The sequence below is a fragment of the Trachurus japonicus genome, chromosome 18 (assembly GCF_045865225.1).
Source record: "Trachurus japonicus isolate A0001 chromosome 18, Traja_1.0".
NCBI lineage: Eukaryota > Metazoa > Chordata > Actinopteri > Carangiformes > Carangidae > Trachurus > Trachurus japonicus.
Genome location: NC_140924.1, coordinates 21,550,626 through 21,578,154, shown reverse-complemented (window position 1 = coordinate 21,578,154; position 27,529 = coordinate 21,550,626). Strand labels below are relative to the sequence as shown.

The following is a 27,529-nucleotide window of genomic DNA, read 5'->3' as shown; positions in this document are numbered from 1 at the left end:
GTCCAGCAGATGACAGTATCATTCAAGCCAGGGAGCCAGGGTAGATCCAGCATCTGCAGTATCCTTGAAATCCATCCTCACCATATGTTCTGTTTTGACTTATTTTGATAAAGTGAAAGAAAAAGGTAGCATGCATGCCAGGTTTGAAATGCACAGTGGAATGTGACAGTAAATCACTTTGTTCACCATGTGCCATGCAATACCATGACTATACAAAGGATTCATTATTGACCAGTTGGCTCCCTCCTCTGGCTCATACTGAGAATGATCAGCATTGCAAAGATATTGCACAACCACGTTTTCAATGCGGAAGCGGCTCCCACCAGGCTGTCAAACGTGCTCCCTCTGCTGCTCCAAGGAGGTTAGTGCACACTGCATAGGCTTAGAGTTGTCAGGCATGGTATTTGTGAGGAATTTAACAAAATGTCTTTGATAGTTTTGAAATCATATTATTACAGCACTGTGTACAAAGCATTAATAAACCCACTTTTGGCCTTTGAAGCTTTACAGGTAAAACTGTTGCAGATAAGTTTGAGGAATGCTTGTAATAAGTGTTTATAACAAACTGCACAAATACAGAGGGTGAAAAACTTAAATCTCACAGGTGACTTGAAACTTGTGTCCATATAAATAGTAGCGTAAATGAACTGAATTCATGTAATCATGTACTGCTATTTTACAAGTGTTTTCATACTTGTGCCACTTAATACTTTGGCATCACTATATTTCCGTGGAAAATAGAATTTATAGACGACAACATTTATAGCTACAACTTTGCAGAATTGTATATGACATGCAAAACAAGATAATCTTTTATGAAATGATTATCAATTGTCATACTCTATAAATAGCTTAAGAAATCCAGTTGTTTACAACTTCTATGTTTATTAAGATCCCCATTAGCATCTGAATAGCATCTGCTATTCTTCCTGGGGTCCAAAACATATACATGAAGACAATAAAAGAATACACATTCACACTAGACAATATAGACATAGACATAAAACAACACAAACAAATAAATATAGACAATATAGACCACATAGACAAATACAAAACAATATACAGTATACCCCAACAACATTACATAGATTCAATACATGACCAACACAACAACAAAATAACAAGACAAGACAGCTCCAACCAGGTTTCCATAATATAATGATACCCATCCACAAATAAAACTTATGCTTGCTTACATAAGATAACAATAATATTCATCTAATGATCTGCACTTCATTATAACTATAAAAAGGGTATTGTCTATAATAAATCCTTGGACACATGATGGTTGGAGGTTACATTTAGCTTATAAGACGTGTTCTTAGGTTTGAGTGAAAATCTAATTGCAATGTTTTTTGAATTGGCGAATATTATTTTAAGTCTAATTGATCTGAATTGCATTTTGAAAATATTAAATCCAAGTTAATAAAATCTGCCACTTCTCGCTAATATTAGGTCTTACAAAATAGTGGCAAGAAGGTTTTGGAAGTTGGACATTTACTCCATCATCTGTGTGTGTTGCTCTTTAAGAGCAGCTGTTGCAGTCACAGTGGCGGTGTGTTGTAAAAAAAAAAAAAGAAAGAAAGTCAGGTGTAACTTTTGATTACTACCTCGGCAGCTCGTATGTGCTGTACATCCAGTGCACGTGTATGTTTTCTGGAGGCATACATTCCTGGAAGGGGAGAGGATTCATGTATCTAGGGGGAGCTCTTGTCTGATGATGTCAGAGTCACACTGTGTGAGGGGTTGGAGGGGAGGTAGGGAAGAGGGGAGCTTTGTAACACAGTCAAGTAGGTGAACAAGAATGGAGGGAGAGACAGACAGGCAGATGCAAAACAGGGTGGGAGGAGCAGACTATTCATTTGTTCAAGCGCATTTACAAACAGAAACTATTATTGGACTCTCGTCGCTTTAAATAACAGCAGCCGTATGAATTGGACAAGTCAGCCGTTGCTCCTGGAGCACAAACAAAAATAAAAAAAAATAAAACACTCTTTCTCTAAAACAATCCATGCACTGTTTGTGAGCATAGATAACTTTCTCCAAAAACAGAAATCAAAGCAACACGGCCTTAAGGCTTCGTCGCCTTAAGGGGGGAGGGGGTGAAACGTCCCTGCTGACTTAGAAAATGGAGATTTTGTAAATTGTAATGAAGTTTGTTTATCAGATTCTGGACATTTCATGGTGTACAAACAACCAGTCTCAGTTTTCAGCGGCAGCCTCACCTCGAAAAACTCAAAAAACAAACTGACACATGGCGGTTTTGTCTCCAGTTCTCGTGCGCCAAAGTTAAAGCGAGTCGTCCATTATGATGCGAACAAGAAACAAATCTGTCTTAGGTTGTGTTTCCCCTTAAGTTATGCACCAGGATGTTGTTTTGTAATAAAAATGGGTGACGCAGTGTTGGAGGCATGCTCGCTCGCTTGCTCTCTTTCTCTCCGAGAGCCCATTGGAACAGGCCGGCCCATTTCTGTCCGCAAGAGAATGTCCTGTTCTTTGGGTGTTTGTTTTGGCTGATGTCGGCCTCTGCCAAGCGTCTTCATCTTTCTTTTATCCTTCCTTTTATCATCCGCGCACTCTTTCTTTCAAGCCCTCCAAGTTCTCATCTACTGTCTTTTACGCCAGAGTCCTTTTTTAAGGCGGCTCATTGGCAGAAAATAGCACGACAGACGCAGGAATGTTAAGTCACCTAGTATTTGACTCAGAGGACACAGCAGAGTTTTTTTGTTGTGTTTTTTTTTTTTTTTGCAGGAGATCTGTGTTTTGTTAAGGTTCTTTCAGCCTCTTCCTGGAACTATCTGGGTGCTAAATTAATTGCTCTTGATCCCACCTCGCGTTGCAATCGGCTTAGTGCTAATCTGGGGTTCTCACAGTGCAGCCAAGTCTCGTCTGGGCAACGCTGCCGCACCGAGCTGTCCACTGCTCTCTTCTCCCAAGGTCTTGACCTCTGGCACCACCTCTCCCGCTCTCTCCTTTGCCACACATCCTATTTTTTTTTCCACTATCACCCCCCACCCGGTCTTACTTATTGTTGAGCTCTCAGGAAGCTCCATTGATTTATTGTGAATCAACGCGGCCTTTTCCTCTTTTCTGTACAGTTCACCCCTTTACTCACAGGATTGCTTTTCCTCCCTCACAGAACCGTCTCCCTGGTTGATCCTCCCTCTTAAGCTCAAAACCTTTTTCATAATTTCTCTCACGCCCTCTTCTTCTATCTCTTGTTCTCTCCCTTCATCCCTCTCTCTTGCACACTAAGCCTCAGAGATGACCACATGCTGTCTGCTGTTGCTCTGTCCTGGCCGTACCACTCACTTTGCCTCTTTTTTTTTTTTTCCTTTTTTTCTCGCCTTTTTGTGTTAGTTTCTCTCTGCTCTGCTGCTGTTGTATTTCCCCTGGCATGATGCCATCGCCTCTGACCATCTGCCTCACTTTCTGTTTTCCTTGTTCCCTCTTTACTGCTTTCCTTTTCCTTGTCTTTTGATGTCAGCGCAGTTAGTGGTGATTTATTATTTTATTTTTGATCACAGGATAAGTTTACTTCACGTCGCCACCCGTTCCGAAACCCTTTTGTGTCGTTTTCTTTGTCCTTTTTTTTTTGCGAGACTTTTCTCGGCTCCCCTGCGTTTCCGGGAGCTTCTGATTGAAGTGTCTGCGTGCTATTTAAAGAGCCGTGCAGAGGAGCTGGGTTGTTTACAGTGCCCTTTAAAATACAGGCTGTCTAGAAACAGGAAGTACCATCGCCCCGAAGCGCAGCAGCACACAGCGTCAGCCAACATGCAGCCACTTCCTCCTCCTCTTCATGGCTGAGCAGCGGATCCAGCAAAACAAGCCTCACGCTTATCAGAGAATTATGCACCCCTCCCCTCCGCTGCCCGTCCTCCTGAATGGCGCACATACACAGCAGGCTTTTCACCCCTCCACCATGTCCTATCTCGCTTTTCCCATTCTCTTATGCCTACAGCCCCCTCCACCCCACCCTCCTCACCAACTCTCCCTCCGAATGTCTGTCTTCACCAGTACAGCATGCCTGAGTAGCTGCCTGGAGATGAAGGAGCTAATTAATTTGATTTAGCCGTTCTCTCTCTCTGGCAGTGGAAAAAACAGCCCCCCCCCCCCTCCGTCCCTCCCTCCCTCCCTCCTCCACACCGTATCAGGCACCCCTCCCAGATGATTTTCCACCTATCCTTTCCAGTCTCCTTTGGCAACGTCCACAATACAAACCCTCTCTTCCTCCTCTCCTCTCCTTTTGCTTTTTCGTTCCTGTTACACAACCATATTTTTTTGCCGGCGGTTTATCAGTATCAGACTGATTGTAAATTGCAATGCCAACTGTAACTCCTCTGGTGCGGCCTACACCCGTCTCGGTCCTTTTTTTAGCATTTTTATCTCTTGTGTGTTCCCGGGGACAGTTTGTGTGACTCAGCAGAGCTGAGCCGCTCACACAAACACGCTCGTTATAGCTCAGTGCCTTTGCTACAGGGACCTGAAGCAGGCCCGTCACACTTTGCATGATGAAACAACAAATCTGTCATATGATCCTCTGACGGATCCACCCATTCAGTTATATATTAAACTGGCCCACCACAACAATATAACTGACAGTATCACTTGTCAACATAACTATGAAACCCTCTGTGCTTTCATCTTGAGCATGAGGCATACCCTGAAATTTGCAGCGTGCAGGTTGTGCACATCTGCTCAGGATGGCCTACGAGTGGTTTCGTCTGTGTGTTTTAGCTCCTCCGTGTTGTCTTGCAGGCAAGGGGCGGTGCAGGGTTGAACTCAATGATTCCTGGACTGGAACTTGAAAAGTTTTAGGCAGCTTCAGCTTTTTTAAAGTTTCTCCACCGCTGAACCTTTAAACGCTCATTATCCCTGAACATTATATCAGATGACACACAGTCGCTGTTAAAACGCAGCAAAATGTAAGAGAGGACTTTTGTAAAAGTTTTTCTCTTCTACTTTCATGCTCTTACAGGAAAATTATTTAGTATTTTCCAGATTTCAACATAATGGACTTGTTTTCTTGAGGTTAAAGAAATATATATTTTTGTGATACAAGCAATTCTTTGTAATTTCATCTTTCTCAAACGTTATGGCTTGCGACACCACAAAAATCAAACCAATCTAAACCTTGTCACCGCGTGCATAAATCTATTAATTTGCTCAACCGAAAATGATCCACTAATTCACAAGAGGAAAATAATTGTGGTAATTGTAGAACATAACTTTATGTTTCAGGAACATTTTGTTTCCCACATTTCACATCCACTCAGATGTGTCTTTTCACCACAACGTTGGTCCACAAACCCCAGACGTCTCCTTTGAAAGTTATGTACAGTACATGCAAATGAAAGAGTTTTTTATTCCTTGAAAAATCCTTGCTAATAAACACAAACCTCAGCAGCCTGGCATTATACTGGGACACATTTTTGCTTTACTTACTTACCAGCCCATCAAGCATTAAAGAGAAACTGCACTGTGACTCAAAGGCATCGTGGCAGCGACCTCTGGATTGAGTCGATTGCCTCGACTCTAACCATGTGTCCATTTTAGAGAGGATGTCGAGGCCGAGCTCTATTATTTAAATTTTTATTACGTTTTTATTGGCTCGGTTGAAATCCTCATCACCGGGGCCAAGTTCAAGCCTGGTCGCTTCAACATCTCTTATAACATTTTATTAGATGAGTTTTCTACACCCTGTGGTGTGTCAAGAAAAGATTTTTGAGACTCTGCAAAGAAAAACAAACAGAAATGAAATACTTGACATATATCTGGCACATAACAATACACAGACAGACCCAAGATAACAACAGAGGAAATATGTTGTACAATCTTCAAAGCCTACATACTTAACAAGTCACTTCATGATTCATGTGTAATAAATGAGAACATGTTATACAGTGGCAGGAAAAAGTAAAATAACATAAAGTCTAATCTTCCTCTGAGTTATAGTCACAAATAAACACAATCTATCTTAGGTAATAACTCACACATAGTTGTATGCTTCATGTCATCTGATGTGAACCGTGCCAAAAAGATCTCTGAAGATTTAACGACCAAGAACGAATTGAATTGCATAAAGTAGGAAATGGAAATTGTTATGAGGTCCTCTCAAAGAGTTTAAATATTCATCAGTCAAGCTGTGTGTAAACAGAGATGGTTCAGCACATTGTGTTTGCTTGTGATTGGGGCTTAGATGACGACCAGATCACATTTTATGACCAATTAATGCAGAGAACCTACTCCCTGCAAAGGCAGGGAGTTTTCTAGGTATTGTACATATCAAGATATAAATGACCTATATCAGTATTTTTACAGCTCTTCCGTTGCTCTGAATAGCGATTTCCGTGAAATGTCTCATCTGCAGTGAATGTCCATCCCAAGGGAGCTGCTCATTGAGTGGAATTTTTCTTCCGTGTTGTTGGGTCGCTGCCCTGAGATTTATTTTTGTGAAAACCAAAGAAGTGTTAGCCAAGGACATGCTCCAGCACGCTCATCTCTCTTGTTTCTAGGTTTTTTTTTTCTTTATCAAGTTATTCATTGTGCCGCCCCTGTGCCTGTAAGACAAAGCCGAGGGCTCACAGACCCATTCTTCTGTGTGCGTGTCTGGCGACAAATGTAAACATTCGTCATGCTTATCTGTACATGTGCTTGCAGGACATGTATGTGCTGTGGTCTCAGTCTACCTACTCTTGTCCTCACATTTCTCACGCAGGCCACAGAAACAGGAATCGCTCCGTCCTCCTAAAGCCTCCACTTCCCCTTTAAGAAACCACTGACATTTGAACTCGTGGAACGTCGTTTGACTTCCCACCTTGATCTGTGTCCAAGTCAGCTGGAGAGCAGGTTAGTCATCCTTCTCTAAGATAACTGAGGATGTTTACAGAGCATGCCTCAGGGCATACTCACACATGTATCAGAAGGAATTTAACATGAAGATAATAAGAAGCATTTTATACTCATGCACTGTCATTAATTATGTAAGTATTGCCTTTATACCAACAATTTACCAAATTAAAATACTTGATAAATGATGTGCATGGCAGTCAAGGCTTGTATGATGACACATTTACTGGTCACTTGAACTGAAACCAAGTGTGTGACTCTGCATATTGTGAACGGTGAACTTTCCCTTCTTATCATATGTAAGATGAGTGAGTGACTCACTCAGGAACCACTAAGCACAAGAAGTAGTTCAAAGTTCCCCTGTCTGGTTTTCATTGCATGTAAACATTGGGTTTGCGTTCAAAGTTTCTGACTTAAAAACCCAGACCGTCTTCACAGTATTTTAGTCCAATAGGCCACTGGCTGCTTCGTATTGGCATTATCAACTGTGTGTCTTAAAGGGATAGTTCAACATTTTGGCAAATTGGCCCATTGCCATAATCCCTATAGTCATAGCAGTAGGTTTGTTACCTTTATTTGTCGGTGCAAGCTATTTTTAGAACGGCGGAGCAGAGCTGCAAGCTGCTCAGAACTACGCTACAGAGGCTCATGGGATTTCTTGGTTTCCCTCATCAAACTCACAATCCAACAACTCCAAAATGCTCTCGTGGACAAGTTGTGACCTGCACATTCACCACGCTATGAGATAATAACGAAACATTACGAGACGGAGTTGTTTTCGAGGTAAATGCAGAGACTGCTTGCTGAAAAACTGCCCCTGACAGGAACACGCATCAGCGGTTTTGCATGAATTTACCTCGAAAACAACTCTGTCTCTGTGCAGGTCACAACTTGTCCACGAGAGCGTTTTGGAGTTGTTGGATTGTGTATTTGATGAGTTTGATGAGGGAAACCAAGAAATCCCATTAACCTCCATAGCGTACCATGCGTGAACGCATCCATGTGAAGCACAAAATAGGGGGACCTGCCCATCGTTATGTTATTTTACATCACCGTCGCTGGTCAAAAACTCCACAGGGCGCCTTTAACAGCAGCGTTTACTTAGTGGTGTGCGAATGTGTCTGAATTGTACCACAAAAGTTGTTCGTTTATCCGTTAAAAGATGGATTTTTTTATGCTAACGCTCGCCAATTGTGATCTAGAATGGAAAAAATCTATTTATTGGACCCCCTCATATATATAAAATAAGGCGTATTTTTATAGACCAAAGAAATATTTGAATGCCACATTGTTGACCTCATGAAGGCCCTGTGCTGGGTTAAAGTTTTTTTTTCTTTCTTTCTTTTCTGCCTTTAAAAAAAAATCAAAGTCTTGATGAGCTAATGGTTTGAATTTTCCACCAAGATGGCTTCCTTAGTTCTTCATCTTTGTGGGTTCAGATGTGTGTGTCGCTTGGCAGCACAGCGTGAAAAGCTATGATCACGTTTCGCCAAACATCCATGAATAGGGACGGCTGGACAACGGGGGTGTCTCTGAATACAGAGTTGGTGGCTGGCTGCGGCCACGGGACAATGCCAGCACACATGTGTGGACCAAGCGGCCGCACTCCTGGAACACACACACACACTATTGTCTTTGCCAACGGGCGATCTGCTTCACACACACATGCACACACAGCTCCCGCGTCCGTTTCTCCATCGTTTCACACGGACTTTATTCTACCTCGTGTTATAACTCTACTGTCCCGTCCAGAGAAGCCGCTCTCTGCTGCTGTCAGGCGTCCCGTCCACACACACCCCAGCATGCTTCAGAAACGTGCAGGAGTGCATGAGAGAGGACGAGGTGGGGGGTGAGGAGGGGGGGTGGAGAAAAAAAGTTCGTCCAACTCCAAGAGCCAAAGAGGTCACAGGAACAACACCCAATCCCAGAGCGGTTCCCATGGAGACAAGTGTGGCAGCATACAATGAGGGGTGAGAGAGTGATGAAAGAGAGGGAGAGAGGGAAAGGGCAGGGGAAGAGTAGGAGGAGGGTGGGTTGTTGGCGTCAAGGTTCAGTTGGTGGGTACTGGGGGGTGGGAGGTGGTGGGGGGGGTCGGGGGTAAAGCAGCTCCACTCAAAAGGACAGTGGGAAGTATGATGGTGTTGTCGCACAACAGTACCAGAACATTCTTCCACCCCTACTCTCAAATTTTCTGCCGTCTTGTTCCAGCTGAGCGAGCGAGCGCCTCCTGATCTGAGGCCGGTCGAGCGGTTCATGGCCGACACCGGCGGGACAGAGATATGTGGAGTTTCCACTGACCGTGACGCGCGTGGGCCGGGAGGGCGACCGGAACGAAGAGAGTTGTCGTTGTTAGACATTTTGCATGGATACGGCACGGGTGAAAACCCGAAGTGATGCCCAGCTGCGGGCCCTTGACGGAGGTGCCGTGGTGGCGCCATTGTTTTTCGGTGAGGGGAGGGGAGAGGAAAGGAGAGGTGGGCGATGTTTCAAAAGCAGAAGCTGGTCACTAGCCGGTTTAGTCGAGCCACATGTGCCAGACACAGAAACGCACGCTGACCTAAAAGCAGTTAATTGACATGTCCGGCATCATGGCTGATAGCACTTGAACCCTTTTAGCTGAGGGCGCGAACAATCGAAGAGTGTCCCTGCCCCAGTTTCTGTCCCCGTCTGTCCACCTTTAGCCCCCTTTTCTCTTTTAAGGAGGCACTCCACTGATTTTACACATGAAGATCACTTTACTTGTCATGTGGACGACTACTCAGCCTGTGGAAACAGTTGTATAATGAATGAAGGGTGCTTTTCTGAAGCCTGAGAAAGGAGGCTCACTGCGTTGGCGCAGGAGAGAAACAGTTCAGCAAAAAAGTAGATCCTAGAGCCCGTTTTAAACTAAACTTCTAAAACGTCTAAAACTTGTAACTTGCAATTTGTTTCGTGACATAATTTCCTCCTTTAATTTTTTGATACTTTGAATGCCGTAAAAGTACAAACAAAGATCAAAGATCTGTGCGATGTGGTGAATACGTGTGCAAGCAAAAACCCGGTCAAGATGGAGGATAGATTATCTGGACTTCATGGTCGTGTTTAATCATTTCGGCGACCTCTCCTGTTCGTCTGTTGACGTTGGTTCACTCACTCCTCTAGTGGATGATGCCCTTCAGAGTTACAAACCAAGGACATGCAGTGTCAGAGACATGGACATTAGCTGGGCAGGGAGGCCCTAACGCAAGATGCTGTCAAGTTGCATCATGGGAAGTGTAGGCTCCGGCGTATTTTGGACTCGGGCCCACGCTAAGGACTTAGAGTCTGGATATCTCGGCCTGTGCTGCATCGATTTTGACGATTCTTTTTTTAACCAGGCTCTCGCAAGTCCCCAAACTTAATCAAAGTGCGGCGCTAAATCGCCGGAGTACCCCTTTAATGCCTCCATTTTTAACCTCAACTTCACTTGTTTCACAGAGTGCTCCCATCCGCCATTTGACTGCCGCCAGTTTGTCCTCCCTCTGTCTGACTTTCTCGCTGTCTCCCTCGCTCGCACTCCTCTCGCTCCCTCACTGTCTGTCTGTCTGTCCGTCGCCGTGCCCAGGTTTTTTGAGTTGGCGTGGTTCCTGTTTGTTTTCAGCCATTTTGGGGACTTGCAGTGCTCGTAACAAACTGCTTAAATGGCGTCCTCTTGCTTGCTTGCTCTCCCACTCTGTCTCCCTCTGCCTCTCCCTCCCTCTCCCTATCGCTGGGCTTTGTGTATATAAAGTAGTGTGTGCGTGTTTGTGAGAGCGTGCGTGTGTCTGTGTGTGTGTATGTGTGTGTGTGTGCGTGGAGAGAGGGAGAGAGAGAGGGAACAACACTTCCAAATAAAAAGAAGATTGGATTCAGTGGGGAGGGAGGGGAGGGGGTTGTGTATGTGTGTGTGTGTCTGTGTGTGTTTGTGTGTGTGTGTGTGTGTGGTGGGGGGGTCACTTGCTGGAAAAAAAAGAGAGCAAAAACAGTAAGAATCGTGTGTCAGAGGCAAAAACTGGAGTGAGAGAAGAGAGCGAGAGCAAGGAAAGGGGGAGTGAGTGAGGGAGAGCAAGCAAGTTCGAGTGTGAGAATCGCTCCTGCCCTCTGTCTTCACACACTGCTGCCTGTATGTGTGTGTGTGCGTTGTGTGTGTGTGTGTGCACCGCCTCTCCCTGCGCTCACTCTCTCTCTCCCTCTCTCTCTCTCTCTCTCACACACACACACTCAGACGTGCGCATACACAGACCAAGGGGGAGAGAGAGGGAGAGAGGGAGTGTGAGGGGAGAGAACACATCGCAGCAGAGATGCAGCAGGAGGTTTTCCGAGGTACGTTTTCTTGTATGCTTGCCTTCCTGAGAGAGAGAGACAGAGGGAATTAGAGGAAGAGAGGCTGAAATCTGTTGTTTTCCTGCTTGTTTTTCTGCTTCACTCCGCTGCTGCTGCTGCCTCCTCTGCTGCTGCCTCCTCTGCTGCTGCTGTGGCGGCGGCCGCTTCGCGCGTGAAGAGGAGGAAAAGGTTTTTAATTTACCGTGCGTGTGCTGGGGCGTGAGTGAGTGAGTGTTGGTGGGTGTGTGCGTGTGTTTATGCAGTGTGTGTTTGTGGAAGCGCATTTATGTGTGTGTTGTGTGAGTGAGTGCATGTGTGCGTGTGCTGGGTCTGTCTGTGTATATGTGTGCGTGAGTGTGAGTGTGTGTGTGTGTGTGTGTGTGTGTGTGTGTGCCAGTAACAGGCCTTGTCTCCCTCATCCTCCCCTCTGTCGCTGGCGCACCACGCAGTTCTTTTTCAAGAGTGATGACTCGTTTGGAGATTGTGATGAAACTTTTAATTTATCGAAGCCTCTGTGATTCACCGCAGACAGGGTGGTGGGGGGCGGTGGAGGTGTTAGTGTTGGTGTTGGTGTTGGTGGAGGGGGGGTATGGAGGGGGGGGGGGGGTGTTGTGGGGGTAGGAGGGGGGGGCCTGCACACGTCAGAACAGGCATTAAACATGATGTGAGCTTTGTTGTTGAGGGGTCGTAGCACGGCGAGGCCAGGCTGCAGCCCTCTGTCCATCAAAACTCGCCAGCAACATTTTAGAGGAAGTGTTTTCGGTGGGGGAAAGGAAAAAACTTGGATGCAGGCGGACGGACGGTAAACAGTCTCTAGTTCCACCGGCTGGTTCTGTCTCTTATTTCAGTTTTTTGTGGGCCGCCCAGTTTGTCCTCCATTTTATACCAGCCTGTTGTTTTTGCTGGAGGTTGTCTCTCGTGGAGCAGCAGAGGGCATATTGATGTCACCAACCCCGTTGTTGCTGCCCTAAGCCTCACTTTTTCTTTTTTCTTTTCTTTTTTTCTTCTTTTCTTTTTTCCAAAACAACAGAGCATCTGCTGCCAACTACTCCACATTCCTGGTTTCCATGGATGCCAAGCCAAGCCCACCGCGCCGCTCAATGTATGGAAAATATGATCCACGCTGCCACGGGGGTAAGGGGTCATAGGTCAGACAATAGGAAGTGTAGTTTCATGCTGCGTTGTGCTGCTACGATGTTGTCACAGACAGACAAGTGGCGGCGTGCAGGTCTCTTTGCGGCTTTCAGGACACAGCTGGTTGGCTTTGTTTACATTATGCAGCTCTTTTTTTTTTCTCTTCTAGATACCACAACTTTAAAAAGCTTGTCGATGAACCACAGTGTAGTCGTGTTCAGGGAACTGCTGCGCCGCTTCGTTTTCTCTGAACTACCTACCTAGTTGCACTTGCAGTTTACGGTGACTCTTATAACTAATAACGCGAATGTTCCTCTGGGTTTTTTTGTTTTTTTTTGACCGAGAACTCCAACGTGGCTACGCCGTCCCCTTCAACCGGGACGGCATGTGAAATTGAAAATGATTTTGGGGAAATTACCTCAAAAAGGTCACTGGTATCGTGTTACTGCTCTCCAGGGGTACTTTTTTTTTTTTGCGGCCTTTCAGCCTCCTAATGCCTCCTATGATTCTGTTGCAGCGAGCAGAATTATGGGAATTACGTGCTGGGTTGGGAGCTAACAGAGCGTGGAGGGGAATGGCGTTTTTAGACATGGGCAGGTTCGCTGGTGCGTGGAGCGGCATGCGAAAACACCACGATACGACAGTTTACATGTGGGGAGGGAGGGAGAGGAGAAGAGATGGAGAGATGTGGAGGTGTGTGTGTGTGTGTGGGGGGGGCTAACTCCGTCATGCTGAGGGGGATCAGAAAGACAAGGAAGCCATGAAATGTGAACATGGAAGAGACGTGTTTGAAGTTACCCCTACCCCCCCTCCCCACCTACCCCTGCTCGCCACCACAACCACCACCACCTCCACTCAACCACTCCCCAGCCCATACCAACTTCCTCCCCTACTCCCCTCCTCACCCCTTCCCTCCCTCCCTCCCTTTATCCCATATGGCTGGCTCCACTACGCTCTCTTGGCCGGGGGGTTGTGGAGAGTTCAGTAGCTGCTCTTGCTAACGATGCCCCCCTCCTACCCACCCACACACACACACCCTCACACACACACATACACCCTCCTCTTCGCAGACCAACTGCTGCTCTGATAGTTGGGCCCCTCTGGCTGCCCCTCCCTGGGGAGAAAGCCCAACCGACACCTTCCTCTTCCCACATGCTCCTTGCCGCTGGCTCACCGGCTGCAACACCGAGGCCTCCCACATTCCGCCTTGCAGGCACTCCCCTTAACCCCTCACACACACACACACACACACATGACGGCGTATCACTGCTTAAGATAATTTTGGTTCATTATAACTTGATTCTTATTTATTATCCATAAATGCAGTGACACTGCTAAAACTAAAACAAAAAAGAAGGGTGAGGAAGAAATACGCAAATTACAGGCCGACTTCCTGGTTCAGCTTTAACCTGCAGGTACTTCAGGCAGCGGCGGTGTGTACGCTCGCTCTGTGCACACACAGGTTTCCTGTGCAGCCAGTGGTAATTACCACCATCTCTGTAGTGTTCGCTGTCATTTTTACAAAGTGGTTTAGATCATCTTTAAACTCACTTACCACCTCTCTGACGGTCTATCGGCCCATACTCGTCGCTCCATCTAATTCTCTCATAGCAAAGATGCTTGTGAATGACTCTGGTGAGGACAGTGACAGGTAAAACTATGGAAACAATCCTCAAGTTGTAGCTGTGATGAGACACGACAGGAGCACTGGGACATGCAGAGATGACAGATGATAATTTTAGCCTCGCTATATTAAAGACATTTTAATGGGGTGGATATTTAGCAGATTATGTGGAAGTAAATTAATTGCACTTAAACAAAAAACAAAGTCTGTTTCTGATCATACCTGCAGTCATAAAAAGTATCAGAGTAAATACCCTGAAACATATTGATTTAGCTGCAAATTAAGTTTTAGGTTGAATTCACTTTTAGTACTTGTGGTGAGATTTTGGAGGAGTCTTCTTTGGGATGGAGGATGTCCAACAAAAAGCACGGTTATTGAATCTAACAGTTATTTGTCTGTTAGCACAAGTACCAGTTTGAGCGGGATAAACAGATTGCTCAACGGCTGGTTCAAGGCCCCCGAGCTGGCGCAGCAGCCAAACTCCTCTGCCGTCCCCGCCGTATGTTATGCAAAGCCACTTCAGAGCTGATGATGTCCCCTAGTTACGGATTGTCCGTTTAGAAAATTTTGCGGATTACACTCACTAATGGCGTCCAAGGTCATGACCGTATTTCACTTATTAATGGAAAAGTATGTCAAAGTTAGTGGTAAAAAAAAAAAAGTTATGCTATTTTGAGTTGGGCCTCAAAAATTCAAGCAGACAAACTGTTAGGATGATTAAGACATGCAGCTTTTCTAAATTCCCCCGGTGTTAATTAGTTTTAAAAGTTAAACTGAGCTCGCAGAGGGAGAATAATATGCCAGTTTCTAATAATTCAGCACAGAAAAAAAAGATAAATTCCCAGAATGTAAAAGCTGACAGTGTTTACTTTTGCCTCACATTTGTCATTTGATATGGAAAACAAATTGAATCAGTACATGGCTAAAAGTGTGTCACAGTTCCTCCAGGAGCCTCTGTCATATGAAAAGCCGACGTGTTTTGGTATAAATGTGTTTTATGTTTACGTGAGTCTAGTTAGTAATTTGTCCTGCACCAGCTGAGCACCTGTTCGCACTGTGTGGTTTTTTGTACTGCCACAAGCGTAAATAGATGAACACTTCATAGGCCGACCAGCGTGTTTGTTTGTGCAGAACATCCTGTTGCAGAGAGGTGTGGGAAAAAAAAGAGGGGGGTGGCTGTTTATTTTGATTTTGCTCTAAGGTCCTTGCCACATGTGTTTTTTTTTGTTGCCACATTCAGTATACAAAATAGACAACTCACTTAATGGTATGATTTTTTTTTTTTTTTACAAAATAGTTTTAGTGATCGGAGGATTACCTTAATCAGACAATTTACTTTAGTATGTCCAATGTGCAGAAATTTGATAGAAAAGGTTTTCTGCTTACCCTTCGTTTAGCCGGCTTGAAATTGTCTAAAAAAAGGTTTCCTTCATGTCCTCAATCGGACACGGTCTCAGAGTCAACCAATCCGTCTCACGTCACCATTTGTTATCCCAATTTTTATATTGGAAGCCCAAGAACAGACCAGAGAAGTCTTTCGTACAAAAGTAGTAGAATTTACACAGGTCACAGATAAAGTACATCAGCGTAGGATCCCTGTCAGGGTGTGAGCCCCACGAGATCACGAGATCTCCTTCAGGAGCGAGCCCCGATTTCAGGAAATGGTTCATATTTATCTTCTTGGGCTGGGCCTGCCCGTAAGGGTTGGATCTCGCGCGACAGAATGTAATTGGCTAGTTACCCGTGACGTGGACAGGCCAACCACTGTCCACGCATGTTCTCAGAATGTGATGAGTAATATTGTGTGTGTTGTTGAACTGACAGGTTAAGAGGACTCAGCAGTTACATCTTGTTCTTGTTTATCAGGCTACAGTCACATTATCTGGCTTCATGTTCACACACATCAGGTTATGTGCGTTCAAGTACTAAAATAGAATACATAGAATAGAATAGAATAGAATAGAATAGAATAGAATAGAACAGAATAGAATAGAATAAACTTTATTGTCCCACAGGGGAAATTTGTTGATGATGATGACATGATATCTCAAAACATACATCACGTCATTCAAGTATAAAAACAGAGTACATAATATCCCAGAACATATCCAGTTGTAACAACAGTCACATTTGTTTCTGTGCTAAAAGTGTTGAAGTTATTGACAAGGATGTGTGTGTATGTACGTATGTGTGTTTTGTGTACCCAATAGTGAATGTCTGCATCTCCTTGTGCACAGATTTGTGTGCGCAAGTAAATCCAGAACATTTAAAGCGTGATAAAAGCTGCCTGTCACAGTCAGACGGCGTGTCGTGCATGCTCTGCTTGTGCAGCGGCTGTGTGCGTCACTGGGAGATAAAGGGGGAAAAAAAAAAAAAAAAGAAGAAGAAGCGAGGGGGCGTCATACGCATTTTCCTGTCCTGGCCGCGCGAGCATCAGATGAGATGGTGAAATTTTTAGCCTTAGCGCCGTCTCCTCAGTGTGTGTGTCCGCCCACTTGTAGCAGGCTGGCGCTTGCCATGAGGGATTTCCTGCACAACATCTATCGCTCAGCAAATGTGAGCGACGACGACTAAAGGCCTGATTCGATTCAGAGCAGCAAAAAAATATGGAAAGGCCTTGGGGAGACAGCGGGGGTGTGTGTATGTGTGTGTGTGATTGTGTGTCCGTGTTCTTCACACAGATGATCACCCCTGAATAGGCTCAAACCGTCTCCACGCAAAAAAATAAAAAGTACAAACCACTGCTCGCACCAAGTGTGCACACTTTTTTTTTGTTTTTCCAACACTTCCACCTGTGCCCTCTCTCTCCGTCTGCTGCGTTTGCACTCGGATTCACCTTTTTGTTTTGTTTTTTGAATGTCATTTACAAGTGCGTGCCGCCCCATCCACCTTCAACTACTTTGTTTATACCTGCCTGTCACTGCTGGGCGTCCGTACGGCGCTCTGCGTGTGACGTGTGCGGTTGTGTTGTGTTGTGTGTCTGCGTGCTGGTCGCCTTTTTTGAGTGTGTTGGTGTTTGCCTGGGCTCCTGTCTGTCTGACAGTGCAGTGTGTCTGACTGTTCCTGTTTCAACCCCCCCACCCCCCCAACACCACCACCACCATCACCCCTCCTTCCTCTCTCATTCTCTCTGTCTCTTGCTCTCTCACTAACCCTCACTCTTTCTCTCTCTCTTTCTCTCTCCCTTTTTCTATCACCCTTTCACTCTACCTCATCCTCTCCCTCTCTCTTTCTCTCTCTCTCTCTCTCTCTCTCTCTCTCTCTCTCTCTCTCTCTCTCCCTCCTCTTCCCTCTGCAATAACAGTGCTGACCTAGTTTCTGCCTGTTCAGGGCTGCCTGTGGAATTTTACAGCGGCCTGCCTTCCTGGCTGCTTTGCTGCTTGAAAACGCAGGCAGAAAAGCATGACTGAGGATTTTTTTTCTTCTTCCCGTCGCATCATTACGGCCTTATACCGTCTTACCGTTCCTTCTCTGTGATCTGCGAGGGCCTAAACAAATGGAACCGTTTTAAATAAGCAATAACTGCAAATTGCCGCCGTCGTATGTGAATCTGCGGCTATTTAAACGTATGGAGAAGTGGCGGGGCCTTGCTGCCTCTTCCTCCTCCACCACCACGACAGCGGCGGTGGCGGCAGCAGCAGCTGAATTAGAATGGAAATGAGAATAGCCTGTCGCTCATCTTCTCCAGCTTAGCTGAGATTGTACCGGATGCAGAGAGAGGAGGGAGGGAGGGGAGGCGAGAAAAAAAAAAACACCCCGTCTCTGTGCACATGCATGCAGTCTCCCTCCCCGCCACCCCTACACCCCCCTACACCCCCCCACCTTTGCCTTCACAAATAAATGGTTAGAGTCATGCCCGGCAAATACTAGCCACTGCCAGGAATGGCTAACAAGGCTCTTGCTCAAATAGCAAGAGAGTGGGACTATTTTTATGTGCGTTCGGGCCATGGATCTAAGTCAACACTCTATTCTGAGGGAATCTTGATTAAATCTGAGCGCCTTCCAATTAGGCATCGGGAATGTTGTGTCACAGCCGAGAGAGAGAGATGGATCTCTGGAATGCCTTTCTGAAGGCTTGGCTGTGGCACGCTGAAATCTAAACCAGCACTGCCGCAGATTCATTCCTTCCCCCTGCCCTCTCTCTCCCTCCTTTCACTCACCATTCCTGGCTCATGAGCTTGTTGGACTTCAGCATTGCTGGGGCATTTAGTTTTTCTTTTTGCCGTTTCTCTAAAGTGTTCCACGGGCGCCATGGCTGCTGCTGCTGAAAGCTCTGGGTGTAATGTCAAGTTTTAGCGGCTTCAATCAATCTGCGTTTGTGTGTGTTGTACATTTACTTTTACGGAGCTAACATGTTCCTTTTTTTTCTGTGTGTCTTTCAGATTTCGGGGGCTGGTCATGGTGTCCGGTGAGAAGGTGTGGGACCCCCTCCATGCGGGCCTTCTTCAGTCACGTCTGAGTGAACAGCACCCGGCCACTGGACTAACTCCCCTCTGCGACCTCGCACGTACCGCAGCTAAGGACGCCGCGTGCCGCCAGAGTCGGCGGCCGCTGCCCTCGTCTTCCCGGCCACCTTCGCACCCGCCTGTCGATTTGCACGGCTCCAAAAAGATCGTAGGACTACCGCTACGCAAGCCTGTTCAGCCTCCCGGGGCGGCCTCCCAGCCTGAAGAAGAAGAAGAGGAGGAGGAAGGGGAAGCTGTGCAGTTGGAGATGAAGGGCAAACGGCACGGCAGCGGCGGCCGGGGGGAGGCCATGATTGAGGACAGGCTGGAGGACATGGCCGATGGACCTAAAAACGCAAAAATCACCTTAAGCTTCCCGCTCAGTGCCGCCCCGCTCCCAGCCTCCCTGACATCTCCGAACCACTGCCGTAGCTCCTCCTCATCCTCCCCCTCCCCCCACCGACGGCGGCCGTCCTCCAAGAGCTCGGACGAGGGATCGCTGTGGAAACTGGACGCGACCATGGATGTAAAGCACAGACCTTTCAAGCCCCCGCGGCACGACAGCTCTCCGTCCTCTTCGCCCTCCTCCTCCTCATCTCCCATGACTGTTCATGCACTTATCAGGAAGGACATAAAATCTCCGCCTCCTCTCAAGTGCTCCAAACTCAATCCAGAGACTCAGTTTCAGAGGTCGCCCCCGAGATCCTCCGGCGGGTCTTTGGGGGGCTGTTACGGGGGAGACGGATGGGACGAGAGGCACAGGGCGGCCAACGGCACGGCCTCGCCCTCTCAGACCGCCCAGATCCTCTTCAGCCTGGGCACCTCGGCCTATCAGAGGGGCGGGGACGCAGCAGAGAGGAGGGAGAAAATAACCGGGAGGCCAGCTGGTAAAGTGGGAAGCCCTCACGGACCGAGTCTGCACCCCCCCACCCTCCACCTCCCTCCCCCTCTGCCACCGCCTCCTCCTCCTCCATCCGAGGGACTCACCGCGCCCCCGCACTCGTCCTCCTACCCCCCCACCGACAGCCTGAAGCCCGAGCTGATCTGCGGGGTGTGCCACCGCCTCTTCAGCTCGGCCTCCTCCCTCACGGTCCACATGCGGCTGCACCGCGGCAGCCGCGCGCTCAGCTGCCGCTACTGTGGCAAAGTCTTCATCCACAGCAAGAGGCTGCAGTCCCACGAGGCATCCTGCAAGGTGCCGGGCCTTCCCGCCAACGGCCTGGGCCTCCCCTCCCTCACCGTGCAGCCCAAGGAGGAGCCGCTGGAGGAGGGCGAGGTGAGAGTGGAGGGGGGGGTGATTGTGGGACAGACTGACATCGGCAAGGCGCGGCCGGGGAAGAAAGCACGGAGCCTCCTGGCACGCATCCAAGGTGATGATGCAGCAGCCGCAGAGCTACTGGCGGGCGACGAGCACCATTTTGTGAAGGTGGTAGACGGCAATGTCATCTACTTCTGCTCCGTGTGCGAGCGCTCCTACATGACCCTGTCCAGCCTGAAGCGCCACTCCAACGTGCACTCGTGGCGCCGCAAGTACCCGTGCCACTACTGCGACAAGGTCTTCGCCCTGGCCGAGTACCGCACCAAGCACGAGGTGTGGCACACGGGGGAGCGGCGCTACCAGTGCATCTTCTGCTGGGACGCCTTCGCCACCTACTACAACCTGAAAACGCACCAGAAGACCATCCACGGGATCAACCCCAGCCTCATCTCCAGCGAAAAGACCGCCAACGGAGGATATAAGCAGAAAGCGAACGCCCTCAAGCTCTACCGCCTCCTCCCCATGCGCGCCCAGAAGAGACCCTACAAGACCTACAGTGACAGTTTGCATAACGGCCTGCTCCTGCCACCAGATGACACACCTCCCCTCTCCCTGCCCGGCCTGGGCTGCGCTCTGGGGCCCGGGGACCTACAAAGCCTCATCAGCGGCGCCCACCCTCAGAGCGTTAAGCCTGACCCAGATGCCTTCCCCAATGACTTCCCCGTGTCTGTGGCTGCCGATCACAGGGACCTCTCCCCCCTCACAGTGCTCCCCTCCTCGACGGACATGCCCCAAGTTAAAAAACACGAGAGCGAGGGTCTGGAGTCGGAGCAGGGCAGAGGCGGCGGCGGCAGCTTCAAAACGTCAAGTAGCAACAAAACCAAAACCGCCAAGGCCGGCAAAGGCGCAGAAGCAAGCATGCCGTCTGTGATAACATATGGACATACGAAACCCTCCGTCATAGTCCACGGGACGGCCGTGTCGTCCTCCGTCATCGTGCACAGCAACCAGGTCACGTCTGGGAGTGAAAAAAGCCCAGTGAGCAGCCCGTCCCCCGAAGCCAGCAACAGCCAGAGTTCACACAAGGGCAGCCCCCGGCCAATTAAAAAGCAGAGGGAGAGCTCGGACAACCACAGGAAGAGATCAAGAGACAGTTCGGACGCCACGGAGGAGGGGTCGAGACCAGACGCGGCAGAGACGGGCAGGTCGTTTCACAAATCACGCAAGTCCCACGGCAAGAGCGACACGGCAAACACGGTGAAGCAGCTGTCGGCGTCCGCCGGTGGGGCGCAGGTCAAAGAGGCGGGGCCGCTGTGCCAGATTACTGTACGCATCGGCGAGGAAGCCATAGTGAAGCGCAGCATCTCCGAGACGGACCTGAGGAGAGACAAGAGCCTTTCTCCCCCCAAAACCAAACGCAGCGAAACATCGTCCGTGCGGGACGCCAAGGAACCACGCCACTCCCACTCCCACTCTCATTCTCACTCCCACCATCACCACCACAAACACCGCCTGCACCGCAGAGCAGAGGGCGATAAGGACAGAGACTATGAGGAGGAGGAGGAGGAGGAGGAAGAAGATGAAGAAGAGGAGGAGGGGGAGGAAGAGGAGGAGGAGGGGATCAGAAAAAAGACTTCCAAATCTTCCGAGGAAGTGCGGGAGTACTACTTCCGTCGGGAGGTGCGCGAGCAGGACAGCGACCACGACACGGAGGATAACTTATGGCGGCCTTACTACTCCTACAAGCCCAAGCGAAAGGCCCAAGCACATCTGCAGAGGGTGAAGAGCTGGCAGAGGAAGCTCAAGTACAAGCGCTCCATCCGGCTCAAGAGGAGGACAGAGAGGCTCAGGAGCCGCGTGAATAAAGAACCAGAGAAATCGCAGGACGAAGACGAGGAGGAAGAGGAGGAGGAGGAGGAGGAGGAGGACAGGAGGACGGAGGAGACGCCAAAACTGTCGAAAGCGAGCAGAGACAAGCGAGAGGGGAGGAAGAAAGATTATCTCTCTTCCCCTCTGAAGGAGAAAAACAAAGACGCAGAAGAACAGGTTAAGGAGGCCTCCTCCGCCCTTCCTCTGCACTCTCCAAAGCCTCCTCCTCTGTCTACCTCAACGGCTCCCACAGGAATAAAGAGGCGGCCTTGGACCAACGGCAACGCGGCGGAGTGCGGCACATGCGGCCGCTGGTTCTCCAGCCCCAGGAAGAGAGACAAACACGAGCTGAGCCACCTGCTGGAGTTTGTGTGCCTCTTCTGCCGGGCCACTTTCCCCTCCAGGGACAAATTGGAAGACCACCAGAGAGCCCAGCACCCCAAGCCGACCGAGGGGCCCTCCGCGCCCCCGAAAGCAGCGTCTCTCGGCGAGCAAGCGGAAGGCGTCGGGATCAAGTCTGTGCCGGAAAGCATGGCAAAGTATGATGAAGAGAAAGGGGGGCAAGCGGGGAGCAACTCCAGTCCAAGTCGCCTCAGCAGGAGAGCGTTATCCCGACACACCTGTCCGCAGTGTCATAAAGTGTGCAAGACGTCTTCAGCGCTAACTCGCCACATCCGACGCCACGAGTTAAGCAGTTCCCCAGAAAGAGAAAAGGAGGATAAAGCCCCAGAGCCAAAAACAACAGAGACGGTTGTTAACGCTGTAAGCAGAGACCCAGAGACTGAACAGGGACCGGTTCCCAGCGCTCTCTCTGTTTCAGTTATTAGCTACTCAACTCCAGACCCGCCCGCCGCCACCGCCGCCGACTGTTTGGCATCGCCGTCGCTGCAGCAGCCGCAGCCACAGCATGACGACCATCTCAGCGAACCGACAGATGAACATCAGGCGCCACAATCCAGCGACAAGCCCGAACCGCCAGAGCTCACGCATCCGGCTCCAGAGAGAGAGCCCAGCCCTCCGCACATCGCAGACCCTCCGTTAGAAAGTCCAGTTAATCTCACGCCCCCCACCAAACATGAATTCATCACCCCCATCCCCGCCGCCGCCATCACCACCGCTACCACCGCCGCACCCTCTACTCTCCAGAGCGTGCTGGTCATGAACGGACCAGAGTGTCTGGACTACCGCACCCCCAGCAAAAAGAGCCTGGACGGCCCCATCCACAGAATACCCAGCCCGCCCGCGCACATCGTGGCAGCGACCGCCGCCGCCACCAACACCAACGCCAACGCCTCTCCCAATGTGCCCATGATGACGTCACAGACCAGAATAACCACTGCTGCTCCTCCCGTTTCCATGACGACGGCCCCCACCTCAGACGGGGGGTTCATGAAACGGGACGGGGTCATTATGGACAGGGAGAGGCAGGGCGGCGGCGGCGGAGGTGTGTTCCTACGCACAGGTTACGAGGAACGGCCTCTGGTCCATGATCTCCGAGTCCCGTCCCTGTCCAGGAGCCCCTCCCCCACCGAAGCACAAGACCTGACCATGTCGTCGATACTCGCCAGAGAGCGGGAGATGGAGCGGCAGCAGAGGGAGAGAGAGAGGGAGCGACAGAGAGAACGGGACAAAGAGATGGAGCGAGAGCGAGAGAGGGAGCGAGAGCGAGTCCAGCAGATGAGCAGAGTCGCTCTCGCCCCCGAGGAACAGGTCGCGCTCCTGGTCCCTAAAGAGGAGCCCCTGAGCCCCGTGCCGTCCCCCCAGCACATCCCCCCTCAAACCACTATGAACGGACCCTCCTCGCACCGGCACACCCCCAAGCCCCCCCCTCCCTGTCGCTCCCCCTCCACCATCGGACTCTTAGCCCACGCCGCCAACCGCCACGTCCACTCCGGTTCGCAAGGACTCGACCGGCTCACGCTGCCGACCGGAGGAGCCGCAGCCGGCGCCGGCGACCGCCCCTCCGCCCACGCTCTGCTCCTCCCCCGCGCCCCCCAGCCACCTGAGCCGCCGGAGCATCACCAGGACGCCGTTTCTTCCAGAGACTCCCAGCAGGGGGGGGGCGCCACCACGCCGGTGGGCTACTCCGCCCAGGATTACCCCCTGCCCCTCATCGTGCCGGACGGCTACCGCTCCGGTAAGAAGCAGGAGGAAAACCTGCTCATGTCCTCCTATCCCGCCGGAGCGCTTCCATTCGGCCCGCTGGGGAAAGTGATGGTCCCCAACGGCGGCGACCTCGCCAAGCTGCCGTTCTACCCGGACCCTTACCAGCTGCTGTACGGCCCCCAGCTGCTGGCCTACCCCTACAACTTAGCAGCTCTTCCTGTGGCTCTTAACATGATGGCGCCCGGGGGGGACAAGGTTGAGCCTCTGCCTTTCCTCCCGGCCATCTTCAACTACGCCGCCACCGCCGGGCCCTACATGGGGGCCGCGCCGCACCCCCTTGTGGCGAACCCCAGCCTGTACAGCGGCGGTGGCGGCGGTGGCGGCAGCGGCAAGAAGCAACGAGACAGCAGCGGCAGCAAACCGTAGGACAACGACGGGAGCACTATGAGGAATATATTTCAAAAGAGGGGAGGGGGGGACGGCCTGGCCTGTTTGGGACGAGTGGGAGGGGAGGGGAGGGAGGGGGAGGGGGGGTTGCGGGCTCACCGGGTCACTGACTCCACGCGTACAGAACCCCTGCCTCTCCTTTATTCTGTAGAGATCAGAGCTAGGCATTAAATCAGGAGTAGGTGTGGAGGGAGAAGAAGGAGCAAAGAAGCGGGGAGGATGGGCTGACATTATAGTGACGTTATCATTACTCCCCCCCTCTCTCTTTACTCCCGCCCTTCCCCTTCCCCCGTTTCTCCTGTCTTGCTGTAGTGTGTCGTAGTTCTAGAGCTTGATTAATCTTCCTCTCTGACTCGTTATATTATCTATAATATAAGAATAAGAACTGCTAACAGGGTGTGTGTTGTGTGAAAAATTAGTTCAGTCTGCTTCCCTTTATAGTCACCGCATAACGAGGATAAACGCTCTTCAGGGAAGGCTTGTGTGGGCGCCGATAAGGGATGAGACAGAGAGGTCCTCGCTCAACGCAGTTGGAGGCGGAGCATTAAGCAACTCAATCCTTTTTTTGTTTGTTTGTCTGTTTGCGAGAGAGAGTGAGACTTGGCAGGTGAATCCTGCTGCGCTAAACTGTCCATGGAAGTTATATATGAGCATGTACATGCACACGTATGTAGGGATTTGTGCATGCAGAGGTGGGCTTAAGCAGGTATTACTGCGTATGTGTGGAAGTGTGTGTGTGTCTGTGTGAGTGAGTGTGTGTGTGAATGGCTAGATCATTCCGTGTCAGACGCACACAGCATTCCTACACTAGTCGGGATAGCTACTGTAGGTCGATGTATAGAAGTGCATTTAGAAGTGATTCCTCATATCCAAAATCATTAAGAAGTCGATTCTATGGCTGAACGCGAGTCTACGACAATGACAGATCATCTGAGCGTCTGACGTCTCAACTAAACCACGACGTGTGTGGGCCAGATGACACTGTAGGATCTGTATAGCATTCACCATAGTTTATACCTTATGTGCACAACACAGAAGAGTAGTGGTCACTTAAAGAGGGGTTGCGGGGAGGGGTGGGGTGGGTGGACACTTGTAGCTGCTTTGGATATGTAGCTGGCCACTGGGTGAGAATTGAAGGCTGGTATAAAAAAAAAAAAAACAACAAAAAAAAAAAAATTGCACTTCCGTTTTTTCATCTCATTTCCTTCGCATTTTAAAAAAAGAAAATAAAAAGGAAAAGAATAAAAAAAACCAGTCAGCCTTCACCTTGCGTAGCTTTTACCTCTTTGATTGGAAGAGGGAAAGGCTCCATTTCCTAAGCCAGGAAGAAGAAAGCGACAGCAAGGAAGGAAAAAGTTTTGTTTTGTTTTGTTTTTTAAATAATGGATTCAGGGTATTGAGTTATTTCTGGATAGGAAAAGAAATATATGGGCACAAAACTTTTGGACTCTGCGTCAGAGGGCCCCACAGAAATGATTTTGGGGGAACCAAAAAAAAAAAAAAAGAAAAGTGTTCCTGCTTCCCAACTGAGGGGAGGTCGGACGTAGTCTGAACTATTTCCCCTCCTGCCCTGTGTCATTTACCGAGCGGTAGGAAAGAAGGCTGAGCTAAGCAGCCAAAGTGGTGGCCGAAACCCCCCCAGATGCCCTCCTGGGGGCCTTTTTTTTTTTTTTTTTTTTGTTACGTGTAATGTTATCTCTATATGTTTGTTCTGTTAAAAGTATGTTGTTGTTTATGTTGTTTAGCCCTCTTACCAGATGGAAGTGGCTTCAGTGAAAAGGGGGAGTAAACTTAAAAATATGAATGTAAATTTAGTCATGAGGTTAATGAAGTACAGCTGCATTAATGGTAGAGTTGGTTTCAGTTCCTTTTTTGTTTCTGTTTTGACACAAATAACCTGTTAAAGAACCGTATAACGTCTGGTATACATATATACAGTAGTCCTAGGAACATGTCAGTAAACTTGGGTTCTGTATCCACAAAGCATGAGCAACACTTGCTTCCTAACCGTTTATATCCTCAGCAAATCTGGCATTGTGTGCACAGCTTTTGTTTCTGTTTCCTTTTTTTAAAAAATATTTTCTGGCCTTTTTAATCTTCCATATCTCTGTTAATATTTTATTTTATTTTTATGATAGACCAATAATTATAGACCACAGTTTGGAGAAGTTCCTGCAAAACTAGCCGCCACATTTTACATCTCACAGTCACGATTTTTAGGAGCTGTTTAATTCTCCCTCTTCCCTCAAGCATACACTCGCGCACTGCACCTTTTGAATGACGTACATATGTTTTCAGCGTGTGTGTGCGTGTGAGTGTGTGTGAGCATGTGTGTGTGTGTGTGTGATGGTACTAGGGCGCCTTTTTGGATCAGGCAGGAGTGTTAAAACACAGCGTGACCAACTGAAAGGGCGCACAAGCATCCCTTTGGGTGTGGTTACAAGCCTTTTGCGTGCGTGTGTGTGTTTTTGCGCGTACGAGAGCGCGTGACTGCGTGAATAAGAAAACCAAAATAAATCTGCCTAAGCAGCATATCCCTCGGCAGTATATGGGCCACCTGTTATGTTTTTTTTTTGTTTTGTTTTTTTTTCGTTGTTGTCGTTGGACAATTTTCTGTGGGTTAGTTTCAGTGTAAAAAAGCCTTGCTGTCTCCAATACACTATCTCAAGCCATTCCTGTAGATGGACATGTTTGTGTTTTTGGACCATTTCTTATGCCATAGTTTGCCATCACGGTTTATCATACAGACCAAAAGCATGCAAAATCGACGTATTGTAGTGACTGGACTGGAATCTGGTGGTAATATACAACTATTTACTGTATGTTTTAGTTTAAATGAATGTGCCTCTGCTTTGATATTTAAATAATTATCTATAGTAAGATGTGGATCTGCCAGATTTCAACTGTTAAGGTGCCTTGTTATGGCATAAGAAATTTGAATAGCAAACGAGGGTTTTCTTGGGAAACGACAGTCTGACTTGGAGATAGATTTCATGGCTTTGTTTGCTATGAAGCTGTTCATAGACGTAGGGGTGTGGCTAAACTGTTTTGGTATCGTGTACATGTCTAGGGTAATACTGTGCCATATAGAGCCCACAAAATATGTTAATGTTATTTTTAAAAGATGTTTTAATGTTGCCTGATGACTTTGTCTTTAGATTTGATACAAAGGCTTGTAGCCACAGCTCTCCCAAAGTCTGTAGTCTCCTTTTCCCCTCATTCTTCTTGTCCTCTCGCTCTCTCTCTCTTTCTCTCTCTCTCTGTCTCTCTTTCTCTGTCTCTCCTCTTGTTTCTGTCTCCCTTTCTTTCTCTTTGCTGCAATCAAACAAAAATAAAGTATTAACCTGATGACCCAATGAAATCAACTCTAGTTTGGTCTCATGTTTTTTTGTTATTGTCACTTCTAGTTAGCGGAGTCCTGGTTTGCACTTATTATTTAGCATCAAGTTTTAATTTTAATATCTTCTTTGTTTC

General features: G+C 48.6%; 1 protein-coding gene across 6 annotated transcripts; it reads left to right on the top strand.

Annotated features, from left to right (window-relative positions):
- zbtb4 (zinc finger and BTB domain containing 4) lies at positions 1-27,420 on the top strand. Of its 6 annotated transcripts, none has more exons than XM_085806152.1 (3): positions 1-361; positions 6,722-6,852; positions 18,313-27,420. In XM_085806152.1, the coding sequence occupies exon 3, from the start codon at positions 18,329-18,331 to the stop codon at positions 24,032-24,034; it is 5,706 nt and encodes a 1,901-aa protein (XP_085662278.1). In that variant the 5' UTR covers positions 1-361; positions 6,722-6,852; positions 18,313-18,328; the 3' UTR covers positions 24,035-27,420. The 6 variants fall into 6 exon arrangements, with proteins under 6 accessions (XP_085662278.1, XP_085662282.1, XP_085662279.1 ...); XM_085806153.1 differs by lacking the exons at positions 1-361; positions 6,722-6,852 and adding exons at positions 10,894-11,172; positions 12,203-12,306; XM_085806156.1 differs by lacking the exon at positions 6,722-6,852 and having other exon boundaries at positions 219-361.
- The last annotated feature ends 109 nt before the right edge of the window (positions 27,421-27,529 follow it).